This window comes from Sciurus vulgaris, assembly GCF_902686455.1.
Source record: "Sciurus vulgaris genome assembly, chromosome: 16".
In the NCBI taxonomy this organism is placed as follows: domain Eukaryota; kingdom Metazoa; phylum Chordata; class Mammalia; order Rodentia; family Sciuridae; genus Sciurus; species Sciurus vulgaris.
In genome coordinates, this window is record NC_136477.1 from 20225361 (window position 1) to 20247568 (window position 22208).

The 22208-nt window shown below is 55.2% G+C and overlaps 2 protein-coding genes across 2 annotated transcripts; one reads left to right on the forward strand and one right to left on the reverse strand.

The window, feature by feature from the left end:
* Position 1: 1 nt before the first annotated feature.
* PRSS50 (serine protease 50) lies at positions 2-6847 on the forward strand (the record flags this gene model as incomplete). The annotated part of the gene is made up of 6 exons (XM_079116154.1): positions 2-96; positions 2075-2634; positions 4045-4207; positions 5204-5484; positions 6003-6169; positions 6566-6847. The coding sequence occupies 6 exons, from the start codon at positions 2-4 to the stop codon at positions 6800-6802; spliced, it is 1503 nt and encodes a 500-aa protein (XP_078972280.1). The 3' UTR covers positions 6803-6847.
* A 2136-nt stretch (positions 6848-8983) lies between these two features.
* On the reverse strand, positions 8984-22154 carry TMIE (transmembrane inner ear). The gene is made up of 5 exons (XM_079115417.1): positions 22014-22154; positions 16754-18686; positions 12995-13112; positions 9642-9791; positions 8984-9351 (listed from the first exon to the last, which is right to left on the reverse strand). The coding sequence occupies exons 2-5, from the start codon at positions 16847-16849 to the stop codon at positions 9251-9253; spliced, it is 465 nt and encodes a 154-aa protein (XP_078971543.1). The 5' UTR covers positions 16850-18686; positions 22014-22154; the 3' UTR covers positions 8984-9250.
* Between the last annotated feature and the right edge of the window lie 54 nt (positions 22155-22208).

Here is a 22208-nt window from a genome sequence, read left to right on the forward strand (position 1 = left end):
CATGAGGGTCAGCAACAGGGGTGGCACGACCCCCCTGAGCTGGCCCTTCCTCACTGGCTGCATTCTGCTGGTCTCCTTGGGCTCCCTGTGGCTCCTGTGAGTTGTGTTTCCAGGACAATGACTCCTGAAGCTGCTCTCCCTCCTCTCTACTCTGCCCTCCGGAAGAGGTGGAGACCAAAAGTTGCACAAGACATCATAGTTGAGTGACTTTGGGGGAGAGACGTAGACCCACTATTTCTTTAAAGCTTTTCAATGAAGATGTTCTTGAAGTTCGAGTCACTGAGTCAGCCTCTTCTTGCCTTTGACTAGAGTCCTCCAGAAACTGCCTCACCTGTAGCAGGCCTGGTTTTCCTCCATCAAGCTGTGCCTTTCCCGATAGCCGCACCCCATGTCTGTCTTGGGCTGGCTGCGTGACTTTGGCAGGTTGTTCCCTTCTTTGGGCTGCAGCTTCCTCCTCTGTCAAATAGGGGCCGCAGCCCCTGCTTAGTCTCCCCGGCACTCCAGCACCCCCATCCTCAGGCCCTCCTCTGGGTCAATGAGAAGCATTTTCCCTTGGGCCTTCCTGTGAGGGCTGGCTTCTTCCCCAGAAACAGTGGCCAGATCACAGACCTGTGCTTGTGGACCCTGCTCATGGACACGGGGCCCCTCCCAACCCCATATATACCCCTACAGGTCGGCAGGACCTGACCAGGGCCTCCCTCCCTGGCAGGGTGGGTAATGTGGGGACAGAAGAGTGCCTGGTAGGATGAATGTGTAAGGTGACGGTATGGGCTCCTGACCTGCTTCAGCAACCTCCATCAGACTCTAGAGAGCAGAAACTGGCTCAAACTAGCCAGCAGAAGAGGAAAGAGCCCTGTGCCCTGTGAGGTAGCAAGGGGCCCTCAAACCTTGCCAGCTTCACATGCAGAACAGCCAGCCACCAGCCACCTTTCTCCTCAGGGAACCAGAGGGCATTTGCTGTCTTTTCAGAATGAAATGTCACCAGATGGAGTCCAAGGAGGACTCCAGAAGGGAAGAGGGGACCTCAACTCAGCCCTGACAGGTTCTTGACTTACACCATAGAAAGGAATTTCAGGACATGTTAATAGAGGTGCAACCAAAGATGTATTTAGTAAAGCAAGCCAGATAGAGCAGGATACGCACTCAGAGGTTGAGTGTGGGTGCTCAAGAGGGAGATGTGCCTTTGGGTTCTTTTACAGGAAACGGCAAATAGCATGAGAGGCACATGGGGTGGGATGTACCTAGTAAGCTTGATTCTGGGTCATGGTTATCTGGTTCTCAGAATCTTAAGATTCATGTTGTCTAGTTAATAGTGCTTGGACTGTACCCATATCTTGGACCTTTAACATTTTCTCTCTCTAGGCTTGTTTTAATTGGTCTAAAAACACATTTCTGTAAACTAACAGGACTTACAGCACTCTAAGATTTATTGAACTTTTTAAGAATTCAAGCCCGGAGGAAAACTGGCCTGGGAAGTGAGGGTGGGTGTAGCTTTTAGATTTAAAGCTACAGTCTCTCTTTCCTTCCCTTTCTACCTATCCTCAGGTCTTTTGCCCTACTCAGGAGCACTGCATGGCCTGCTCAAGTGCCTCCCATGTCTGCAGGCCCTGACAAACCTTCGAAAGTCCTGGCTTGATTCAGCTTTCACCTTGTCTTCTGTTAGCCTGGAATTTCCCAATGGCTTTGAATCAAAGCTTCTCTAGGACCCCCCAGAACTATGTAAATGTATTACCCATCCAACACTGAACCACCAAACCTTGACCAGATTCTAACAAAGTGACGGCTGCCACAGTGGTCTGATGATCAACTTGGCTCTTTTTCTGTGGAAGGACACATCACTTGGGACACTTTCCTCCACAGGTGAATCTGTGAAGTAGGAACCCTCCAGAAGAGGTAAGAGTTGCTAAAAATGATGCACTTTAAAAATTACTATTTAAAACATGTTGATCTGCTCAATCATGGTGCCCTAGGGCAAAGACCCCCTGCAGTTACCAGGTTGGAGGGAAGGTGGGCGTTTGGCTCCTGGATGTCACCCCGAGGATGTGCGTTCCATCTCAATTGGCACTAAGGTCAGGTGGAGCGACTCTGTAGGCCACCGACTGGCCTCGCGCTGCGAGGGAGGCAGGCGAGGGTCCCAGGAGCGCGGAGGTGAAGCCTGGGAGCCAGGCCGGGGATCCCTGGGGGGCGCCGCGGGCCGGGCTGGTGTCTGCCGAGCCGACTGGGGGCGCCGTCGCCGGAGGAGCCGGTGGAGCGTCGCTGCCGTCCGGGATGCAGCCCTGGTGTTGGACGCCAGCCGGCTGGCAGGAACCCCGGGACCTCCGCGCGCTGCTCCTGCTCCTGCTGCTTGCAGCTGCTGTCGCCGCAGCGGGCGGGTGAGGGAGCCGCGACCTTCCCTGGCTCGCCGGCCGCCCCACCGCCCCGCCACCCCGCCACCTCTCATCCGTTCTTTCCCCGCAGGCTGCTCACTTGCAGACGAGCCACCAGGGGCGCCACTCCCCACTGCCTCGGCCCACCAAGGCCCCACCAATGCCCCCAGCACCCCCAAGCCCACGGACGGGACTCACCTTTCATCGCAGGGCCCGACCACCCGGTCGGCGACCGCTTCCAGCACCACACCCCAGGTGCTGCCGCCAAGTGAGTAGTGTGCGCTCCCGCTGGGCAAGGAGGGTGTCTGAGAAACCTTAGCACCTTTGACCCACAGAAGGGCAGAAGGGCAGAAGGGACAGGGGAGGAAGAGACCGGGAGGAGGGGGGCAGAAGAGACCTCCTGCAAGGGTTTGTTGAGCAAGTACTGTGGCCACGCCTTTGGTCCTGTCCTCACAGGTCCCCCACGCTGGTGCTGTGGGACAAGACAGGCAGTCCAGGCTTCATGCCCCAGTTGGCTGTGGGCAGGTGCCTACCCTTGCTCTAAGCCCTGTCTCAGCCTGCCTTTGACTTGATCTCCCAGCTTGGACCTCAGAGGCCTCCAGCGCAGCTTGGGGTGGGGGACTGTGAGCCTTCCTGTGCAGTCCCAGGACACATGTGTCAATGTTGCTCTTAGCCGTGGCCTTTAGCTGAGAACAATGTGTGAAATACTTACACTGGGACTCAGGGCATTCCCTTCAATCACTTAGAAAGTCTCCCCAAAGGACACAGTACTCTACACAGTGCATGCCCACAGTCACTTTCCTCTGTTTTCCTTTGGGAATGTTGCTCAGGAATGTAGCTCAGCAGAGCAGCCTTGACTAGCATGGGCAAAGCCCTGGGTTCCATCCCCAGCCCTGAAAATAAATTGTAAATAAATAAAAATGCTGCTCATGGCATTGATTTCACAATTCACTGATCTATTTGGAAAACGCCTAGGAGCGGGGCTCCTGAGATGTTGGGTATGTTCGTTTCAATCTAAAACAAAACGACTTTTCCAAAGTGCCTGCAGCAGTTGGCTCTCCCACCAGCAGTGGGGGAGCATTCTGGGGAAATCACCCTCAGGGACACTTAGCATCACAAGACGTCTATTTTTTCACCAGGCGCATGTGCAGAGCAGAGCCTCGTTGTGCCTTAAGTCTGCATTTCCCTGGGCTCAAGAGGCCACCCGTGTGGCTTCTGCGATCATTTACCGCTGGGCTGTCCTCCTCAGGGTGTGCCTGTTCATGCACACTGCCCATTTTTCTCTTGGGTCACCCACCTTTTTTTCATTGAACCACAGCAGGAGGTCCTCAGAGAAGGGAGGGAACTCACCTTGTCCAAAGTGAGGGACAAAGTAGAGGGACAGTGACGGCGGAGTCAGATAGAGACACAGACAAGTTTGTGAAGGGTTTGCCTGGGGCTGAGGGGGACAACAGGCTGTTTGGCTGGGGTACTCCAAGGCCCTGGCTACGGGACTAGGAAGAGGGGTAACTGGGCAGTGCTGAGGCTGGAGACCCAGTCCCTCATGGCCAGCATTATTCTGTGGTGAAAAGTGAAAAGGGGAACAGCCAGTCGGTGCCTGGGGAGATAGCCGGGAGGGCCGGTGCACGGGCTGTGGCTGGGAAGGCCATTCCTCATCAAGCTCTCTCCTTCTCCTCAGTCTGTGGCTTCTCCTATGAACAGGACCCCACTCTCAGGGACCCAGAAACCATGACTCAGCGGTGGCCATGGATGGTCAGTGTGCGGGCCGATGGCATACATGTCTGTGCGGGCACCCTCATTGCCTCCCGATGGGTCCTGGCTGTGGCCCACTGCTTAACTCAGTGAGTTGGGGCCCAGGCGGGTGGGTGGAGAGGCACTGAGTGCTGGGGACCTGGTCACCTGCCTAGCTGGTTTCTTAGTGGGAGCAGTGTTCTCTGTGGAACCCACAGTTCCAGCCTCAGCCTCACTCACCCTGGCTCCAATCAAGTGAGATCTGAGTCCTGTAGATTCTTTTCTGGGGGCCAGTCTTTGGAGTGCCCCCTCACCTGGGCCCTTATTCCTGTGCACTCATTCCACAGGAAATGGAGGCTCAGGAGCCATTTTTCTGGCTTCCCACTCCCCTCCACAGGAAGAAGATCCTAGGTTTTCACTCCCCCTCACTCTTAATTCCCACTTGTTCATTCCTCCCTTCCTTCAATCAGTGGTTTTGGACCCTCCTTTGAGCCAGGTCTGGCCTGGGCACTGGAGGCAGAGAGGGGATGACTCATTCCCCCTGGTTAGTGGGGAGATGGGCAAGAAGATAGATGCTCCCAGGGGAGTATGGTTGGAATGGAGACAAAAGAGTGGGTATGCCAGGGTCCTGGGGCCAGGGCAGCAGCCTGGGGGGAACATCTGTGCTGACTGTGAGGACTGACCAATACACGTGCTCCAGGCCTCAGGGCCACCATAGGGACTCCAAGGGGTGTGCCAGAGAAGGCAACCTGGAGCAGGCCATGTCAATTACACAGGGTCTCTGTCGCCTGCCAGAGTACAGTGTAGGGTATTGTAAAGAATCCAGAGTTTGGAAACAGAGAAAACTGAGTTCACATGCCAGCTCTACCACTTCCAGACTGGGCAGCCGTGATCAGGTCACTGGGCTTCTCTGAGCCTGTTTTCCCTTCCATGAAATGTTCCCAGGGCCCTGCTCACATCAGTTGTGAGGAGTGGTCTCAGGGGGCTCAAAGCAAGGGTGCAGCCTGCCTGGACTTGCTCAGAAGGCAAGCGTGGGAGAGAAGGTGGGGCTGGAGGCTGGGACTGGCACCTGGAGCTGATGGCAGGCTCCGTCATGGCTCTTGTAGGCATGTTAACTATACCGTGATGGTGGGGAGTCCATGGATTGACCGGGTGACACCCAGTAGCTCCAACATCCTGGTGCTCCAGGTCATCCTGAACAGAAGGTTCCGGCCCCAGCGGTACTGGTCCTGGACTGGCCGGGCCAACAACATAGGCCTCCTCAAGCTCCAGAAGAGGCTCAAGTACAACAAGTATGTCAGGCCCATCTGCCTGCCTGGCCTGGACTACGTGCTGGAGGACAATTCCATCTGCACTGTGACGGGTTGGGGCTATCCCAAGGTTAACGGTGAGTCAGCTCCCAGGACCATGGTGGGGTGTGAGAGAGGACTTAGGTGTAGACCATAGATGAATATTTCTGGCGTACCTTCTCTGAGGAGCCCACTGCCCCAGGGACTTTCCTTTGGGTTCTCATTTCTGATGTCCCCTTCCCCTTTGAGAGTCCAGGCAGTGAATGTGTCACCACCACTTGGGCCTCTGTGGACCCTGATTGCCTTTGAGCCCCCAGGTTCAGTCCTTTTCTAAGAAAGTAAACAGAACTTTCTTGGTGGACTTGGTGGGCTGGACTCTGCTGGAAGCAAGGCCAGATTATGGGGGCAGCCTGCTCCAGGGTCTCTGTCTAGTTACTTGTGGGAAGTGCTAGTTAGAGGGGCAGCTGGGCTGTGCCCAGAGAAATCTCAGTGTCTGCTGTGTGGCACACAGGAGAGACTGGGGGCAGGGAAGGGAAGAGGCAAAGAGGATGGAGACAGAGCCGGTTGTAGTGGGCAGCTGCAAAGCAACCCAGCCTGAAAGGGGCCCGTCCCGCAGGTGTGTGGCCCCAGTTCCAGACAATTCAGGAGAAGGAAGTTGTCATCCTGAACAGCAAGAAGTGTGATGACTTCTACCACAGGTTCTCCGGAATCACCTCTCTGGTTCAAATCATCAACTCCCAGATGATCTGTGTCAAGGATGGTGGCAGAGAGCAGTTCTGCTATGTGAGCACCTCTGTACCCTCCCCAGGGGCACTGGCAGGAGGCTTGGGGTGGGGGTGGGACCTGAGAGGAGAGGGGAGGGGAAGGGTGAGCAGGGGCAAGGGAAGGAGCATGGGAAGATGGTAGGGGGAGGGGGATGGAGGACAAGGTGGGGGATGGGGATGGAGGACCTGTTTGAGTGGGGGTGGAGATGAGAGAAGGGTGGGGTAGTGGGGAGGAGGGGAGCAGGTGTTTAAGAGGTGAGGGTTGAAGCCCTTTGAGGAGGGTCTCCTGAGTCTGGAGCATCTCTCAACTGTTTTGGCCCTGGGGGGCTGAGGGAAGGACCTGGGGTGAGGGACCCTGAGCTGGGTCATATCTCCCTGACTCTTTTTTGCTTCCCCCTTCCACACCTCCCTGCAGGAGGAAACTGGTGAACCCTTGGTCTGCTCTTTGGAGGGCACGTGGTACCTGGTGGGAATGATGAGCTGGGGGGCAGGCTGCAAGAAGAGCGAGGCCCCACCCATCTTCCTGAAAGTCTCCGCCTACCAGACCTGGATTTGGGACAACCTCATTGGGAAGTCCCTGGCCCTGCCTGCCCCATCCAGAGCCCTGCTGCTGGCTCTGCCGCTGCCCCTCAGCCTCCTTGCCACTCTGTGACACTGTGTGCCTCCCCTGGGTGCACCCCCTGCCCAGGCCCTTTTCTCCCCCGCAAGTCCAGAATGTTCTGCTGTGGGTGCCGCTCTCAGTCCCCAAGGCAGAGCAGAGACAGGTGCTCTATTAAACTCTTTTCCACGTCTCCATCTTTCCTGGCCTCCAAGGCCCTTACCTTGCGTCTGTTCTAGTGGAAGACAGGTGTACCTGATGGGCGTGGGGTTGAAGACTCTGCGCAATTTATACTGACAAGTGCAGAGCCCCCAGGGAGATCGGCCTTCAAAGGTTTGGGGTGGTCCCTGAAGAAAGTGGACAGGAGCAGTAATATTGGGGTTAAACAAAGGAAGGCCTACAAATGCATTGCCCAGGCTGAAACCAGGCTTCAGGAACCCCCTCAGGAGTGAGGGTGCATCTCTGTCTGGGCTGGAGGTGAAGGTGTTTGTTCCATGAGATGGCAGTGGGAGTCAGCCTCTCCTGGGCTTTGGCTGTTTTCTGGTCAGTGGCTAGAACACACCCTTATATTGCTCTAAAGAGCCATAGGGCACTGACCCTCCAGTCCTGTCCCTTGCTTGGAGACTGGGACTAGTGTCCATGGATCAGCATGGTATGCCTGTTTATAAAGAGTTAGCAGAAGGCCCAGGTCAGAGGTAGGGCTAATGCATGACCCCCAGGCTTTACCAGCTGCTGCTCTATGTGACTTTGATGCCTGACCTCTGGATTTCCATTGCCTTGCCACACAGGGTGGCATATGAGGAGAATGACCCTTGCCAGCCCTACGTATGAGAAGCCCATAGGCTGAATGAACCCTGAAGGCAGAGGCCCAGCTAAATGCAGCCATCTGGTGGCAGAGTGCTCAGCTTCCCTGGGAGCCTTCTGCCATCTCTGTGCTCCCTTACTGCTCCTGAGACTCCATGCACCTTACTTGTGTTGGCCTAGATTGCTCTCCTCCTTGTAAGATGATGACCTGGGTCCAGGCCAGTAGCTAGGTAAGGCTCTGTGTTTCCAGCACCAAGCTCAGACCATCAGAGGCCTATGAAAGCCCTGGAGATACAGTGGGGTAGCTCTGAGGCATCCTTGTCAACCCAGCACCCGAGGAAGCAAACATCTCCCGTCCCCAGTCCCGAGGGGGTGGGGGTGGGTAGCTGCAGCTGCCCCTCAGCCTCTGGGCCACCTTTGTCTCACCTTAATTCAGTCTGGGAGAAGAGTCAGGGAGGGAACATGGGCCTGACCTGAGCTATCTACTATTTCCGATCGCTGCACCCGCCCCTGCATACACGGAGGGGGCATCCTGAGGGGGCGTCACAGGAGGCAGTTTGGGGTGCCTGCATCTGAGAAGGTGCTCAGCTTTATTTACAGATCTCTGCTGTCTGCTTTTTCAGCAGGCTTCCCCAGCTCAGAAACTTCCTCTGGTGTCTCCTTGGTCTCCAGGCTCAGCTCTGAGAGTCTCAGTCTGATGTTTGCTGCCATCTGTGTGCCCCCTTCCCAAGGAATCAGTCCCCAAGTGGTGTTTGGGTCCTTGTCTTCTGGTCAGAGATGCTCCCTCTAGTGGTGAAATGTGGTCCAAGAGGAGGCTGGATGCTGCTCTATTCAGCAGGTGGAAGGCTGGTTGTGTCCCTATTGTGATTGCCTGGGGCCCTGAAACCTCCTACCACTGATGGGCAAAGAAGGGGTCCCACAACAGCTTAGCATCCTCCTTGACTTCTCACATGTTCCCTGATTTCCTAGGCCAAAGTCCTGACTTTCTCCTCTGCTCTCTGGTCCACCCCCTGAACCTCTGTCCCACCCTGCAGTCCCCAGCCTGGAGCCTTGAACCCCTCCCTGGGCTTCATGTAGCCTCTCAGCAGCCTCAGCTCCATCACGTGGGAAACAGTGGATTCCATTGTCCTGAGCTTGGTATCTGCTGGGCTGGGCTTCTTCTGCTTCTGGCCACCTAAGTGCCCAAGGATAGAACACTTCCAGGCTTAGGGCAGTTTGCTTGCCATGGGGGTGGGGGGTGCTGCCTGGTTCTGCACCTCCCCATGAAGCCCTCTCTCTCTGCCTTCAGCCAAGCAAACCCCAACCCATTCAGTTCAGCTATCCCCTCCCAGAAGAAAACCTCATGTCCCTTTACTTCATCATAGCCACCACTGCCCCTGGCAGAAAGGGTGGGACAGAGGCCAGTCTGGGTGGAGAGAGCAGAGTGAGGCCACTCTGCATCTGCAGGACAGTGGCCCACTGAAAGTGCCTGCAGGGATGGGGGGAAGAAGTGGACTCCAGGATGGGAGTCCCAACACCTGTGCAGTCTTGTCCCTGCCCCTGTTAGGCCATGAAAATGTGGCTCTGACCTCAGCTTCCCCATCTGATCACAGACTCTGTGGTCCATGCCTGAGCTCCAAGTTTAAGATGCCTGGGTCCTGACCTGGGCATGAGCTCCAGGGCCTGCCAGCCCTGGTGGCCTCCTCCAGGACACCCTCCTCATTTCTCTCCTTTCTTCTTCTTGGCCTCTTTCTTCTCATCCTCTTCTACCTTGATGGCCACTGTGTCCACACTGTCCTTCTTCTTCTTCTTCTTCTCCTCTGTGGATAGGAAGAGTCAGGCAGCAATGGGAGGCCAGGCCCTGGGTGCTTGGAGAAGGGCCCCAGAGCCTCCTACCCCCACTCTCTCCTTTCTTCTTCCTTTGGAACCTCTTCTGCTATGGAATGGTCTCCTTGTTTTATTTGTCTCAATTTGAACAATTTCTGTGCCCTGGGAGAGTGTGGGCTCCTCCCACCTGAACCTACTGTGGGTGGAGGGACGTTAGGGTGACTCCAGGCAGTAGGACTCAGAAGAGGGGGTAGCAGCTGGGCCTGGGCTGGGGCCTACTCACCTCCGGGGATTTCTGTGAGCTCATTGAGGGGCGGCACGGTCTCCAGCTTGTCTGTGTACATCTTGGCTGCCTTTCGCTGCAGGTACCGGGCTTCAATCTCCTTCCGGGTCCGTGGTACACGGCAATTGAAGACACAGCACAGGGTGATAACTGAGGGGAGAGAACAGGCCTGGTGGGGGCCAGGCTTCAGACTTCCCAGGAGTGGCACCCAAACTTCTGGCCTGCCTCCACCCACCTCTGCGTGTCTCACCCAGGAGCCTCCAGCAAGAGGCTCAGCATCCTGACAAAGGCTCAGTGGAGCTTGGGGTTCCCAGGTGGCCTCCTGAGCAGAGCCACGCAGTTACACAGGGCCCCACGCTTAGAAATGCCCATGCTTGGCTTACTGCTCTATTGGCAAATTCTTAACTTTTGAACAAGGAGCCTTGGATACTGGTCCCATAAATTACATACCTGGTCTGTTCTGAGGGTCTTTCTGGCTAGATGGGGTACTGAAGAGTAGGCAGGGCTACATTGAGACTCAAGCCATGGCTCATCCTGCCTCTGCATCCCAGGTGTCTGGGCTGCCTCCAGTGCTTCCTAGGTTTTCCTCCCTAGGCCTCTGAGAACAGAGCCAGAGCTCTCTCAGACACTGAGGGCATGGCTGCGTCCTCTTCAGCCTCCCTGAGGGCAAGCTGGGCCCTTGCTGGCTGGGAAGGGAACTGGTAAGAGGGCCCAGACCCTGCCCAGGGCGTTCACCTTAGACCAAGTTATTCCAGGAGTGGTTTTCCGGCTGAGGGCAGCTGCACCCACGCCAGTTGGGTCAGGGCATGAAGCTGGCCCGTCTAGTGATGGGCAGGGCAGGCGAGAGCTGCCAGGACCTAGCTGGACTGAGTTTATTTTTGTAAGGTCCCCACAGTCTGACCACCTTGGCCCCAGCCCCAGGGGAGGGGATGGAGCTGGTTCCTATTATAAATCAGATGACCAGACAGAACTTCCTGGCAGACTCCTGGGGGGGGGGGGGGGGAGGGCAGAAGGGCCCAGGCAGCCCAAGCCAGGCCCATTTTGGGGAAATGGATCAGACCTAGGTAACCTGGGCTGGAGCACCCTCTGGGTATTCTTGTGCAACCAAGGGCAGTGTCCCTTCAGCTAAATATTGTGGTCCCACTGGTCTCACCCAGACTCACAGAATGAGAGAAAAGACAATGAATGAACAAATGGGATAGTCCCAAAGTCTGGACAGGACTGGGCTCCTGAATGGATGGATTGGGGGCTCAGTAATATCCGGGCACACACTGGAGGTAAGGGACTGCTGCACCAGGCCTCTGCAGTGCATCTGGTGGTACACAGCTGAGCAGAGAGCAGAACTTTTTTACCCAAAGAACCATGCTCTGATCTTCTCCAGGCCCCTTTGGGCATACCCTGTTGGTTCCCCACCTCAACCCCTGGCTTGGGCCACCTTTGCCAGCCTCCCCACTAGGAATCCCTCGGGACCAACCCACTCCAGCTCCATGCAGGCTGGTCTGAGGCTCTGGGAGCTGGGGCTTCAGACGGAGCTTGGCAGGCTGCTGCCGGCAGTGGCAGACAAGTGGGTCTCATACCCTGCTCTTCTCTGCAGGCCTGCCCCACCCAGCCTGGTCTGCTGCTTCTCTTCAAAGAAGAGGAGAACAGAGTAGTTTGGGTTGAGTTCCAGGGCTACAGCAGGGATTTGGGATACAAGTTCAGGGGCTGAGGACATTCCCCCGCCTCTGGGGCTCTAGAGGTCGTGTTCCATTAACAGTCGCCTAGACCCAAGGAGACTGGAAAGCAGGGAGAGGTCTCCTCCCCACTTCTAAGAGCCATGCAATGGAGGGTAACGTGTTTATCTGCTGCTCAGGGGCCTTTGGGACTCCCCCCCCTTCTAGGACATGGGCTTAGGGGAAGGGGATATCTGTGGTTGAGGGCCTAGTGCCTCTTTGGGTGTGATGCTGTGCAACTTTCTGATGTGGCCCCAGGCGCCTCCATGAGGCTCCACGGTTCCCTCATCCTGCCTTCTGGGGCATCCCAAAGCTGCTCCTTCTGCCTGCACCTGCTGCTCCTGGGCCACCTCAAGGCAGATGCCTCTTGGTGCCAAGCTTGGTCTCCCTCTCTGGATACCTGGGCTCAGCTGCAAGCACACCTATTGATCTTTAGGGTCTCTACTAAGCTGCCTGACTGATCCTCAGCCCAGCTGGGAGCAACATGCAGCCGCTTACTCAGATCAGGGAGGAGGGAATATTTGCTCTCTGAAGGGTACTTTTGGTGCCAGGAGAAGCACCAAATGCAAATCAGATGTCACATCTTCTGTGGAGTCCCTCACATCTGGATGGGCCCTCCATAGGCTACCCTGCCCTCCCAAGATCTCCTCTGGGGAGAACTCTGGCTAGAACTTGAATGCAGCTTTAGCCTCCCCACCCAGGGTGCAGTCAGTAGATGTCTCTTGGGGATTAGCTGAACCCTGGCATGGGGCTGGGCTTCCTCCAAGCCTCTGCTCATACCATCTCCTCTGTATGGAATGTCTTTTCAGTTGTTCCACCTGGCAAACGCCCACAAGGCCTCCCTCCGGTCCACAGCTCAGAGGACCCTCCCGTATGAGTCTTTACAGGGGGAATGGGTTTCCTCTCCCTTTACTACTTTGCAGATACCCGCTATCCCATGCATTTGCCCTGTGGGAAACTTTCTCAGATTCAGCTTTGTGCCCTGGCACACCTGGCCTGCATGTCATGCAATTTGCTGCCCACCCTCCCAAGTTCCAGGCCCTCATTCCAGGAGGAGGGCTGAGGGGAGCATGCCAAGTCTGCCTGGCTGTGACTTTGCATCAAGAAGTGCCCAGACCCCAGGAGAGGAAAGGGCCTCCTGCTTTGACTAGAGACAGGCGGGTGTGAGTCATTCTGGGAAACGGTATTTGACCAAGCAGGGTTTGAAGCTTGGGATCCACATCTGCTAGGCGTCTGGAGAACTCTGGTAGAGATTGGCCTTGCTGGGGCCCCTGGGTGTGGGCCCTTTAAGCTGGCCAAACTGCAGGAAAAGCATCAGGAGGCCAGCCATAGGGGAAAATGACACGTCCTTGATTCACTGGAGCTCCCTGTAATTATCATAATTGCTGTGTGGCTGCCTCCCTGGGTCCAGCAGAAATCTTTGGGTCACCACTGGCCCGTCAGCCCTCCATGGGGACTTTGTGTGGATCAGGAGGTGCCAGAAACCACAGTGGGCCTCCTGTGGGTGCCTGGCTTGCTTGCACTGCCTGGAATTGCTGCTCTAAGCCTGTGGGGTGGTACTGGAGGGGCTAGGGGTGCTGGGGCGGGGGAAGCTGTGCTCCTACTTTGGTGTGATGGAGAGGGCAGGGAGCAACTACTCACTGATGCACAGTACGAAGAGTGAAAAGATGCCCACTACGTGCCACAGGCGCATGTCCCAGAACACCACCGTCTCCTTGGTCAGTGGAGGTGGCTTGGGCTTGGGTGGGGCTGTGCTGGGCTGCAGGTCGGGAGAGAGAGGAGTGAGCCAGGCAGAGGTCAGTAGGCTGGATGGGGCCAAGAGAGGCCCAGGTCTCAGCCCAAGCACATCAGAACCCCCTAAAATCAAGGGTCTTAGATATTCACAACCAATATCTTAGACCTTGGGAAGTTTCAGACTTAGAACAACAGAACTGAGCAGAGTCCCAGGCTAGGGCACCAGGGTCTTGGAGTGGGAGGGTGTTTGTTGCTTGGGGAAACCAAGACCTGAAGGAACAAATGCAGACAGCCTATCCTTGCCAGGTTCAAAGCGTCTTTGGGCACCTCCTACCATCCAGTTGGAGGCCTCACACAGGCAGCTGGGGTCTCAGGACCAAGGCCAGAGCCTAGGCCAGGCCTTTTATTTCACTTTGAATTGGCTTCGTTCTCCTGTCTCCTGTGGAGTTGAGTTAGGGCTCTACTGCTCTGCCATCTCACAAGGATCCCCACTAGGTGGCCCCATACAGTTGCCTATGCTACTGGGAGTCACTAACCAGAAGGCTCATCAGACAGGACTAGACGTATGAATTGTCTGTAATGCAGTAGCGACACCTGGAGGCCAAAATATGTAAACGCAGCTGTAGCAGAGTACAGTCAGCCACCTCCCATCTCAGCATGATACCACCCTGCCCTGAGAATTTGGGGACATGACTACTCTAGGGTCTAGGGGACACTCTCTGCTCTGGGTTTCTAGAGGACACAGTCCTATCCCAGAGTACAGGTGGACATGATCCTATCCAGGTGTCTAAGGAACATGGCCCTGACCTGGGTGTCTTGAAGGGACATGATCTTGTCCTAGGTATCTAGGGGACATGGCCCTGCCCTAGGTGACTTGAGGGGACATGGCCCTGCCCTAGGTGACTTGAGGGGACATGACCTTGCCTGTGTGTCTAGGGGATATGACCCTGCCATGGCTGTCTTAAGAGTACATGACCTTGTCCTGGGTCTAAGGGATATGCTCTGTCCTGGGTGTCTTGAGGGGACATAACCTTGTCTTGTATGTCTAGATGACCACCCTGCCCTGGGCATCTTGAAGGGACAGGACTCTGTCCTGGGTGACTAGGGGACATGACCCTGTCCTGTGCAATCTAAGCAAAACCTGTCCTGACTAGAAAGGGATATATTCACCCTATCTCTGACATCAGTTTGGTTGAGGGGCAAGAGTGAGGATCATTGCTCAGAGAGAGAGAGAACTCTGGGACTTCTATGTGATATATTGTCCCCTGATTAACCCAATAAAGACAGACTTGAGGAGTTCCTTTTGGTTCTTTGGGAAAGAAAGACAATCTATCACTCAATCACTCACCAACTCTTCCCCCCACCCCAACCATAAATGTGGATTGGGCACCTACCATGAGCCAGGTACTCCCTCAACTAATGAATACCAGCCTTTGGCATGGCTGGGAGACACTTGCAGAGGATCAGCAGCCTGTGCCAGGTAACCCAGAGGTGCAGTGGGCCTGGGATTGTACCTGATTCCTGGGGGTTTTTCTCCCCTTGCCAGGTTGAATGGGGGTGGGAGTTGTCTTTCCTCTGGTCCTCAGTTTCTCTGCCTGTAATTGGTGTGGGGTAGTTCTAGGAGTCTCTGGGAGAGCTCTCTTTACCTAACCTGATGGTAAAGTTGACAAGAAGATGACACTCTTCCACATCATCCCCTGGATGTATGTATGGGATCAGACACACACTTGGATTGGGGACCACATATGGGTACAGGGCATATTTGTGCCTGGAGCACGTGTGGGTATGGTCGGGCTCATTCTGAGGCATCAGGGTCAGGGTTTGGCAGTGGCCGTGTTCCCTATTTTTAAGGTCTGGTGTGTTGACCTGGCTGGGCTGTATGCCTGAGGACCCAGAAGGCCAGAGTGAAGTTCTCAGGTTCTCAGTCAGGCAGCTAAGAGCTCAGCTCCCACACATCCTTGCCCCAGCCTTGATGTGGGTGGAGCTGGTTCTACACTCTCTCCACTGGGGTCTTGGGCAGAGGGTAGGCCGCCTCTGCCAGGCATTTCCTCATGGTGGGCCCTACTGAGGGTCTGAATTCTGAAGTTTGAAGGCCCTGCCTCCCGCAGAACCTCCCAGCCTGACGAAGGGTGATGCCTGCAGGTGGTGACATGGACCCCAGCCCTGCCCATCTCTCAGGTGCTTCCCTGGAGGGAAGGGCTGGGCTTTGCCTGGGTTGTAGGCAGAGACACCAAATGCAATTTCCTTTGATGAGCAGGGAGAAGAGTTTTGGAGGTGAGGGAGAAGACTCCTTGCTTCAGAACTGACTTGACGCTTGCCCCAGCCTTCTGCCTGCACCCTGGCCAGCTCAATTTCGGTACTGGGACTTCAGGGCAGATGGTGAGGGGCCCAAGTGTGCTCCATGGGGCTCGGGCCAGCCTGGCTCCTCTTACAGCAACACTGAAGCTGACACTTGACTCCGATAGGCCTCTTGGTCGTACCTCCTATTCAGCAGCAGCAGCAGGGACAGGCTGCACTGGGTGCACAGCTCATATCCCCACCTCAGACCATCCAGTTCAGATTGGGTCCTCTCAGATCCCTGTCCTGTCCTTCCTATCCCATCCTGTCCCCTAGTACCCGCCTCAGGACCTTCCCTGGAGGCCTCTCTCAGCCTCTGGTGTTTGGGTCTTCCTGTTCCCTCCAGGCTGCCCTGCCTGCACAGGCTCCATCCCCAGCTCCTCCCTGGCTGTTAATTACCTAATACCTCTTCCTAATCTTGGACTTTCTCTCTCTGGCCTCATGTTCCAGAATTCTAGGTCTGCTTTGCCATCTCCCTCTCTGGCTTCCTTTCCAAGCTCTGCAGGAATGGGGTACAGAGGGGACCAGAGAGGCTGCAGACTCCAGCCGGATTCATGAACCAACCACCCCCGTCACCGTCTTTCCTTCTCCTGGGCTGTCTCAGCAGATCCTCCCAGCTCTCCCATGATGTGCTCCCTTCTAATTTATTCCCAAACCAGAACTCATCATGACCTCCTCCTCCTCAGAAACCTTCCGTAGCTCCCCATTATCACCAGGAGCCTGTCTGATCCCCCAGTTCCTTGGTCCTGCACTGCCCGCCCCACCCCTCCTGGGCTTAGTGTTCTACCTGGCTGCTCATAAGGGGTCTCCTCATCCTGCTGTCAACACCTCCAGTTTGGAATGCCTTCATCTCCTTCCCAAATCTTTGCCGCCTCCAAGAGAGTCCCCTGGAGAATCTCTAAAGCAGAGGCTATTTCCTTCAGAATACCCTAAATTCAGGGTCTGAATCTCCCCATCGGACTAGAGATCAAGGAAACCAAGGGCTGGGTGCATGCACACACTCCCTCAGGAGTTCACAGATGGAAAGACAGGGCTATGTTCCCCATGACACTGGGCAGGGCTGTGTCCCCAGTTGGATCAGGAATGCCTCGGATTAGGATGAGACTCCCCCATCAGACTGATGTTCAGGAAATCAGAGGCTGTGACCTCCCATCAGAACAAGGACCCTGGAGGGGGGTTGAGCCTTCCCCTCAAGGTCTGGCAGCGACTGGGGTAGGGCTGTCAACCCACTAGGCCAGGACTCCTAGGGCAAGAGGATAAAACCAACACCCCGCACCCCAACCCTGGAGGGTGGCAGCCACCCGTGCCCTCCGCGATGCTGTGCCTCACCTCCACCAGCTGCCCGGCGACCCCCGCGAGGCAAAAGCCCAGTGCGGCACCGCCCAGCGCCCACAGGGGCCCCGCGTCCCGCCGCCGCCCCGCCATCTCCTCCCGCCGCGCGCGCTCCGCTGCAGATCCGGGAGCGAGTGGCAGCGCGGAGGTGCCCGGTGACCGCCCCCCGGCCAGTCGGCGCTTGGGGACCGTGGCAGTGAGCTCTGGCCACTGGCGGACATCATTTATTCATCGTCGGCGTCAGGTTCCTGGGAGGCAGCCCGCACCGTCATTGTGGAGGGGAGGGGAGAGGAAAGCAGAGAGGAGGGAGGGGAGAACCCGCTCCCCCGACCTTGCCGCCTCCTGGGAGACGGGACTCCAGACCCCACAACCCGACCCTGAGGTGGTGGTGGTGGGGTTGGGGAGAGGGAGGAGGGCAGTCTGGGGACGGGTCCTTAATCAACAGGTGTCCCCTCCCTTTTCCATTTGGCCTCAGTTTCTCCATCTGGGACAAAGGGAGGGACAGGAATCTGCTGATCTATTAGGCCCTTCCCATCCTGACGTTCTTGATTTGAAAAAAAAAACATACTGGACTTGGGTTGGGGGGGGGGGCATAGTGGGCATGTTGCCATGGTGACAGGCGCTCAGGGATGTCCTGGGCTTTCTGGGCTGGCTTCCTGCCCAGAGGCAGCTCTGGTCACCCTGGACACCAGAGCTGGAGAGGGGGGATGGCATGCTTAGAGCCACCAGCTGCTGGTGCTATGGAAGGTTCCTGAAGGAACCAGTATCTTATACCCCACAAGGTAGGGTGGGCTGTCCCTGGAAGGGCTGGAGGGTCATTGTCTAACCCTGGCTGACTTACTTCTGCCCCAGCCAGATCCTTGACTCTGACTTTAAACCTTGACCCTGACCTCCCACTGAAGTTGGCCCACACTGCGTTCTGGTCCTGATCCCACACTGAGCTCCGACAACTCAGCAGTAGAGGGAGGTTCTGAGGAGCTGTGGAGTCCTGGGGGAGAGAAGTAGGGAGGTCTGGAGTGGGGAGACTCCTCCTCACCCTTCCTCCTCCTTTCCATTACTATTTATCTCCTGCCTGCTTAGTGCTAGGAGAAGCAGCCAGGTCTCTTATCACCAAGGACACCAGTGTAGACCTGTCCAGGCCAGGGTGGGGGAGGGGGCTAGTTCCCCTCAGCAAGGCCTTGCCATCACAGCTGGGGACTCTGGACCCAGAGCCTCTTGGGGGTCCAGTGTGGGGGTGCCATCGATGGACAAGGATCAAGACAGGTTGCAGAGGGTCAGTAGCAGACACCTGCATATCAGGAGTTGTAGATGACAGGGCAGGCAGGAAAGTGGACCAGGGACCCACTGAGGAGACCCTTAACAGTTGGTGAAAATTCTGGGGACAGGGTGGGCTGGGCTACTTCACCCAAATCAGGCAAACCCTGGCCAAAACAAATAGGAATTCTTTGAAACCCAAATTACTGGTGATAGCTCTTTGGCCCCCACTTCTTCAGGCCATCAGCTCCAGGCCAGGCTAGGGGAAGTCGGCCATGGCGATCACCCTTGAGGCATGGGTTCGGAGAGGCTGAATTAGGCTGGGACCAAGGGAACCTGCCTGTGGCACTGGGCAAACCATTCCTCTTCTCTGCCTCTGTTTCCTGATCTCTGAAATGCAGAGGGCAAGACCCATCACAGGGCTAATGTGAGGAGGACATGAACTCCTGAATATACTCTCCGTGATGGGGCACATAGCCCTCTGCAGTTTACAGGGCTCCTATTTGCATTTGTAGCTCAGCGAGGGGTGTTACAGTTTTCTGTAAAATTCTGTCTTTCTGTCCATCAAGAAGTAGGGCAAGCCAGTGAAGAAATCCGGACAGGAATACAATCATGTGTGATCCTGTTGTACCCAGAGATGGCACTGTTCCTTGTAGGTTCCACTTCTCTGAAGGGCCTGGAACAGAGATGAGATCTCACAGTGTATTATCTCATAAGCCTTTGTACCCAGAACTTTTTTTTTTTTTTTGGGGGGGGGGGGTCAGGGAGTGTACTGGGAATTGAACCCAGGAACACTCAATCACTGAGCTACATCCTCAGCTCTTGTTATTTTTTTTTTAAATTTTGAGACAGGGCCTCAAAAAGTTGCTTGAGGCTGGCTTTGAACTTGCGATCCTCCTGCCTCAACTTCCTATGTCACTGGGATTAAAGGCATGCCCTACTGTGTCTGGCTATATTTGAAGCTTTTTACCCAACACAAGCACCCTAGATCCTTTGTTCCACCAATACACACAGAGAATCAAATATAATATTATCGCATAGGCTTCAAAGTCACTGACTCTGACTTCTGAAAGTCTTACTACAGTTTTAAGCTTTAATAACCTCAGAAGTATAAAGCTATGAATTTAAAAGAAACACCATTCAAAAGTATAATTAAATTTCCTTTTTTTGCCCTGAGATGGCAAAAGTTGACTGAAAAGGTAAGAGCTATTCAGATTTCACAAAATCTAATTAACATAATGAAAATGTAAACAATTAAAACTTCATATGTTTCTTGCAAATTTTTGTAGCTTTATATGTCACAATTTCTGAAGGTATTAACTTTAAAACTGCACCAAGACTTCTGGAACATGATCACATAGCTGTGAGCTCTCAATGAAGCTTACCCAGAACGAGGCCTCTGCTCTTAGCCTTCTGAGTTTGGACCCTTATCTATCACATAGGTATAACTACAGCATCTTGGCATCTGCACATCACCAGCTCTTTGGAGAAAGCTAGTGTTATGATTATTGCTATCACTTTTATGGTGTACCATATAAATACCAAACAACTCCTGGTTCAACCAATGCTTGGATGTTTTGGTTATTTCCAATTCTCTAATATTAAATACCATGTTGAACAAAATTCCTGAAAGCGAAAGTCTTTGAGGGATTTTTAGCATTTGGTGTGACTATTAGTCTCCTGTTTTTTATGAAGAATTAAGCCCAGAGAGGAGTTGGGCCCTGTCTGAGGTCTCCAGGAGCTGCGGCCTCCAACTCAGTCTGCTGCCTCTAACCCAAGGCCCTGCCTACTTCCCTGGGCTGTTCTGTTTTATATGAGACTCCCACATGCCCCTGCACCCAATCCCTAATTGAGGGGTTCATCAAGTCTAGGGTGGGGAAGCTCTGGATCCCAGATTCCCCAGCCTAGTTCCCAGAAGTGTCCCCTCCATACATGGTGATATGAAATGGTGGCCTGCAGAATATGTTTGTCCTTCCTGTACTATTTTTAGCTCCTGTGGGTTTCCTGCAGTGACCCATTCCAGCCTCCAGGGCCTCTGATTTGGAAGCTACGGGCAAGGCAGTGGGTAGTGACCAGGGGACCCTGTGAATAGTTCTCTCCTGGAGCCTGAAATCCCTGGGATCGAGGTTTTTCTCTATGGAAGATGTGGGTAGGCACAGAGCCAGGCTGGGATCCAGGGCATTATGGACTCAGCCTGGCATGGGGGTTGGAGTTGGATGGCCTGGGCCTGTGACACAGAAGCTGGGGCCTGCTGGGAGCTGGCTGCCTCTGTACTTGTTGGCCCCAGGCCTGGCCCAGAATAGCTCTGGGGCTGAGCTAGGCCAGGCCTACATCAGACTTGTGTGTTCACGAGCTTATGCTTGTGTGTCGAGGCACTAATGTACAGGGGAGTGCCTGCGTGTTGCACACGGCTCTGCCTGGTTTTGGGTGTGAGTCTCTGTGACTCCAGAATCACAGGCACCACTGATATGTGCATGTGTGACCCCTAGAGCAGGCAGTGTCAGTCTGTGTCCCTGTAGATGAACACATGATTTGTGCATGTGGGTCTGCCACTGTAGAAATGGGGGCACAGCAGCTCTGCCAGTGGGTTTAGCCGTGGATGGGTCCACATGGCACCACCATATTCCCTCACGGTGGAATTGTGTGTGTGTGCACATCTGTGAGGGGAGAGGCAGAGGCCCTGTGCTGCACAGGCAGGTGGACCCAATGGAGGCTGTCTTGGGGTCTGCCTGGCCCCAAGTCAAGGATGAGCTAGGAGAGACTGGTTAAGTTTTGCCCCTCTTCACAGATGATAAAAGTGGGTTTGCACTGCCTGTGAGGTTGCCCAGTTGAGTGGAGGAAGACTGGTCCTCAGTCCAGGGCTCAGCCTTCCAACCTCCCTAGATGTGGCTGAACAGGAAGTCTGCATTCAGGGAAGGAACTGAGAGAGCGCTTCCCCTTCTACTGGAGACCAGGCAGCAATGCCCTACCTCAATAAATGTTCAGGGCAGGAAACTGAGGCCCAGAGAGGGGAGGGGCTGACCCAGAGACATCTGGCTTATGCCCAGATAGGTCCTGCTCACAGCCCGGCCCCTTCTGCCCCTTTGTTACAAATTGTCAGGTCACTCACTTCTAATGAGGTCATGGCTACTCTCCAGCCCTTCCCCTCTCCTACAAGCCCCAGAGACCCTTGCTGGCCTGCATCCATGTCCTAAGGGATCCATAGGTCCACTAAAACCTTACTCTTCTAGAACACACCATGCCCCTGAAAGAGTCCCACATAACCCTGTGACAGAGGGTTATGCACTGAGAGAACTGGCACATGGTCACACAGCAAGAGGAAAGCAAAGCAGGGTTCCCACAGCAAGCCTCTTTCTAGAAAACGGCTGTCTCCCACATGGGGGCACCACAGGCAAGGCCATGGAGGCCTGTTTAGAACTGGAAGCCTCAGTTCCATTCTACCTGCTGGGCCATGGCTCCACCTGAGCATGCTACAGACTCAGGGAGACCCTGGGACAGGCCCCTGCCAAATCCCAGCAACACCCTGAGGCAGGGCACACCTGACTAATTCCCTGAGACAGATGAGCAACTGCGGCAGGGCCTTGGTGTACCAGGAGGGATGGGAAGAGAGAGGGCTCTTGAGGATGAGGACACAGGACAGCAATATGGGAGGAGAGGGTAGGGTCCCTGAGAGCTTGTGGGTCATCCAAGGCAGGGATCCAAGGCTAAAACCTCTCCAAGCCTGAGGGCATAGGGCAGCTTGGCAGAACTTGAGCTCTCATCTGGGAACAACCCAAGGGAGTCAGGGTAGCTGGCGTTGGCAGGCTCCAGGCCCCAAATTGCCTCCAGTGGGTTCTCTCTTCAGCCTGGCGGGATAGGAGATCCTGTCACTGCCTCCGGACTTGAGTAGGGGGCTGGCGGGTCAACCTTTCTGCCCTCCCACAGCCCGCCCGTGGACCCCGGGCCTCTTCACTGTGTTCGTGGCCCTCGAAAGGGCAGAGGTAGCTTAATGAGGCTGGCCAACCTGTGGAGCTCCATCACCACCGAAGCCAGAGGGGGACCAGGCAGCAGATAGAATTCTCTTTGCAGGTTTGAACCATCGTCCTCCTCCAGGGAGATGGGTCTGGGACTAGTCTTCCCTCACACTTTCCAAGGTCACAGGCCTTGGCTCAGGAAACGGCGGGCCAGCTTCCAGCTGTACCGGAGTCGGGGCAGGGGA

What these genes read in the sequence shown, in the direction of transcription:
- TMIE (XM_079115417.1), bottom strand. Translation starts at nt 16,849, where the DNA reads ATGGCGGGGCGGCGGCGGGACGCGGGGCCCCTGTGGGCGCTGGGCGGT. An exon ending in ACTCTTCGTACTGTGCATCA is followed by an intron (nt 9,792 to 12,994) that starts GTGAGTAGTTGC and finishes CTCTCCCCTCAG; the next exon opens with TTATCACCCTGTGCTGTGTC. An exon ending in GCTCACAGAAATCCCCGGAG is followed by an intron (nt 9,352 to 9,641) that starts GTGAGTAGGCCC and finishes TCCTATCCACAG; the next exon opens with AGGAGAAGAAGAAGAAGAAG.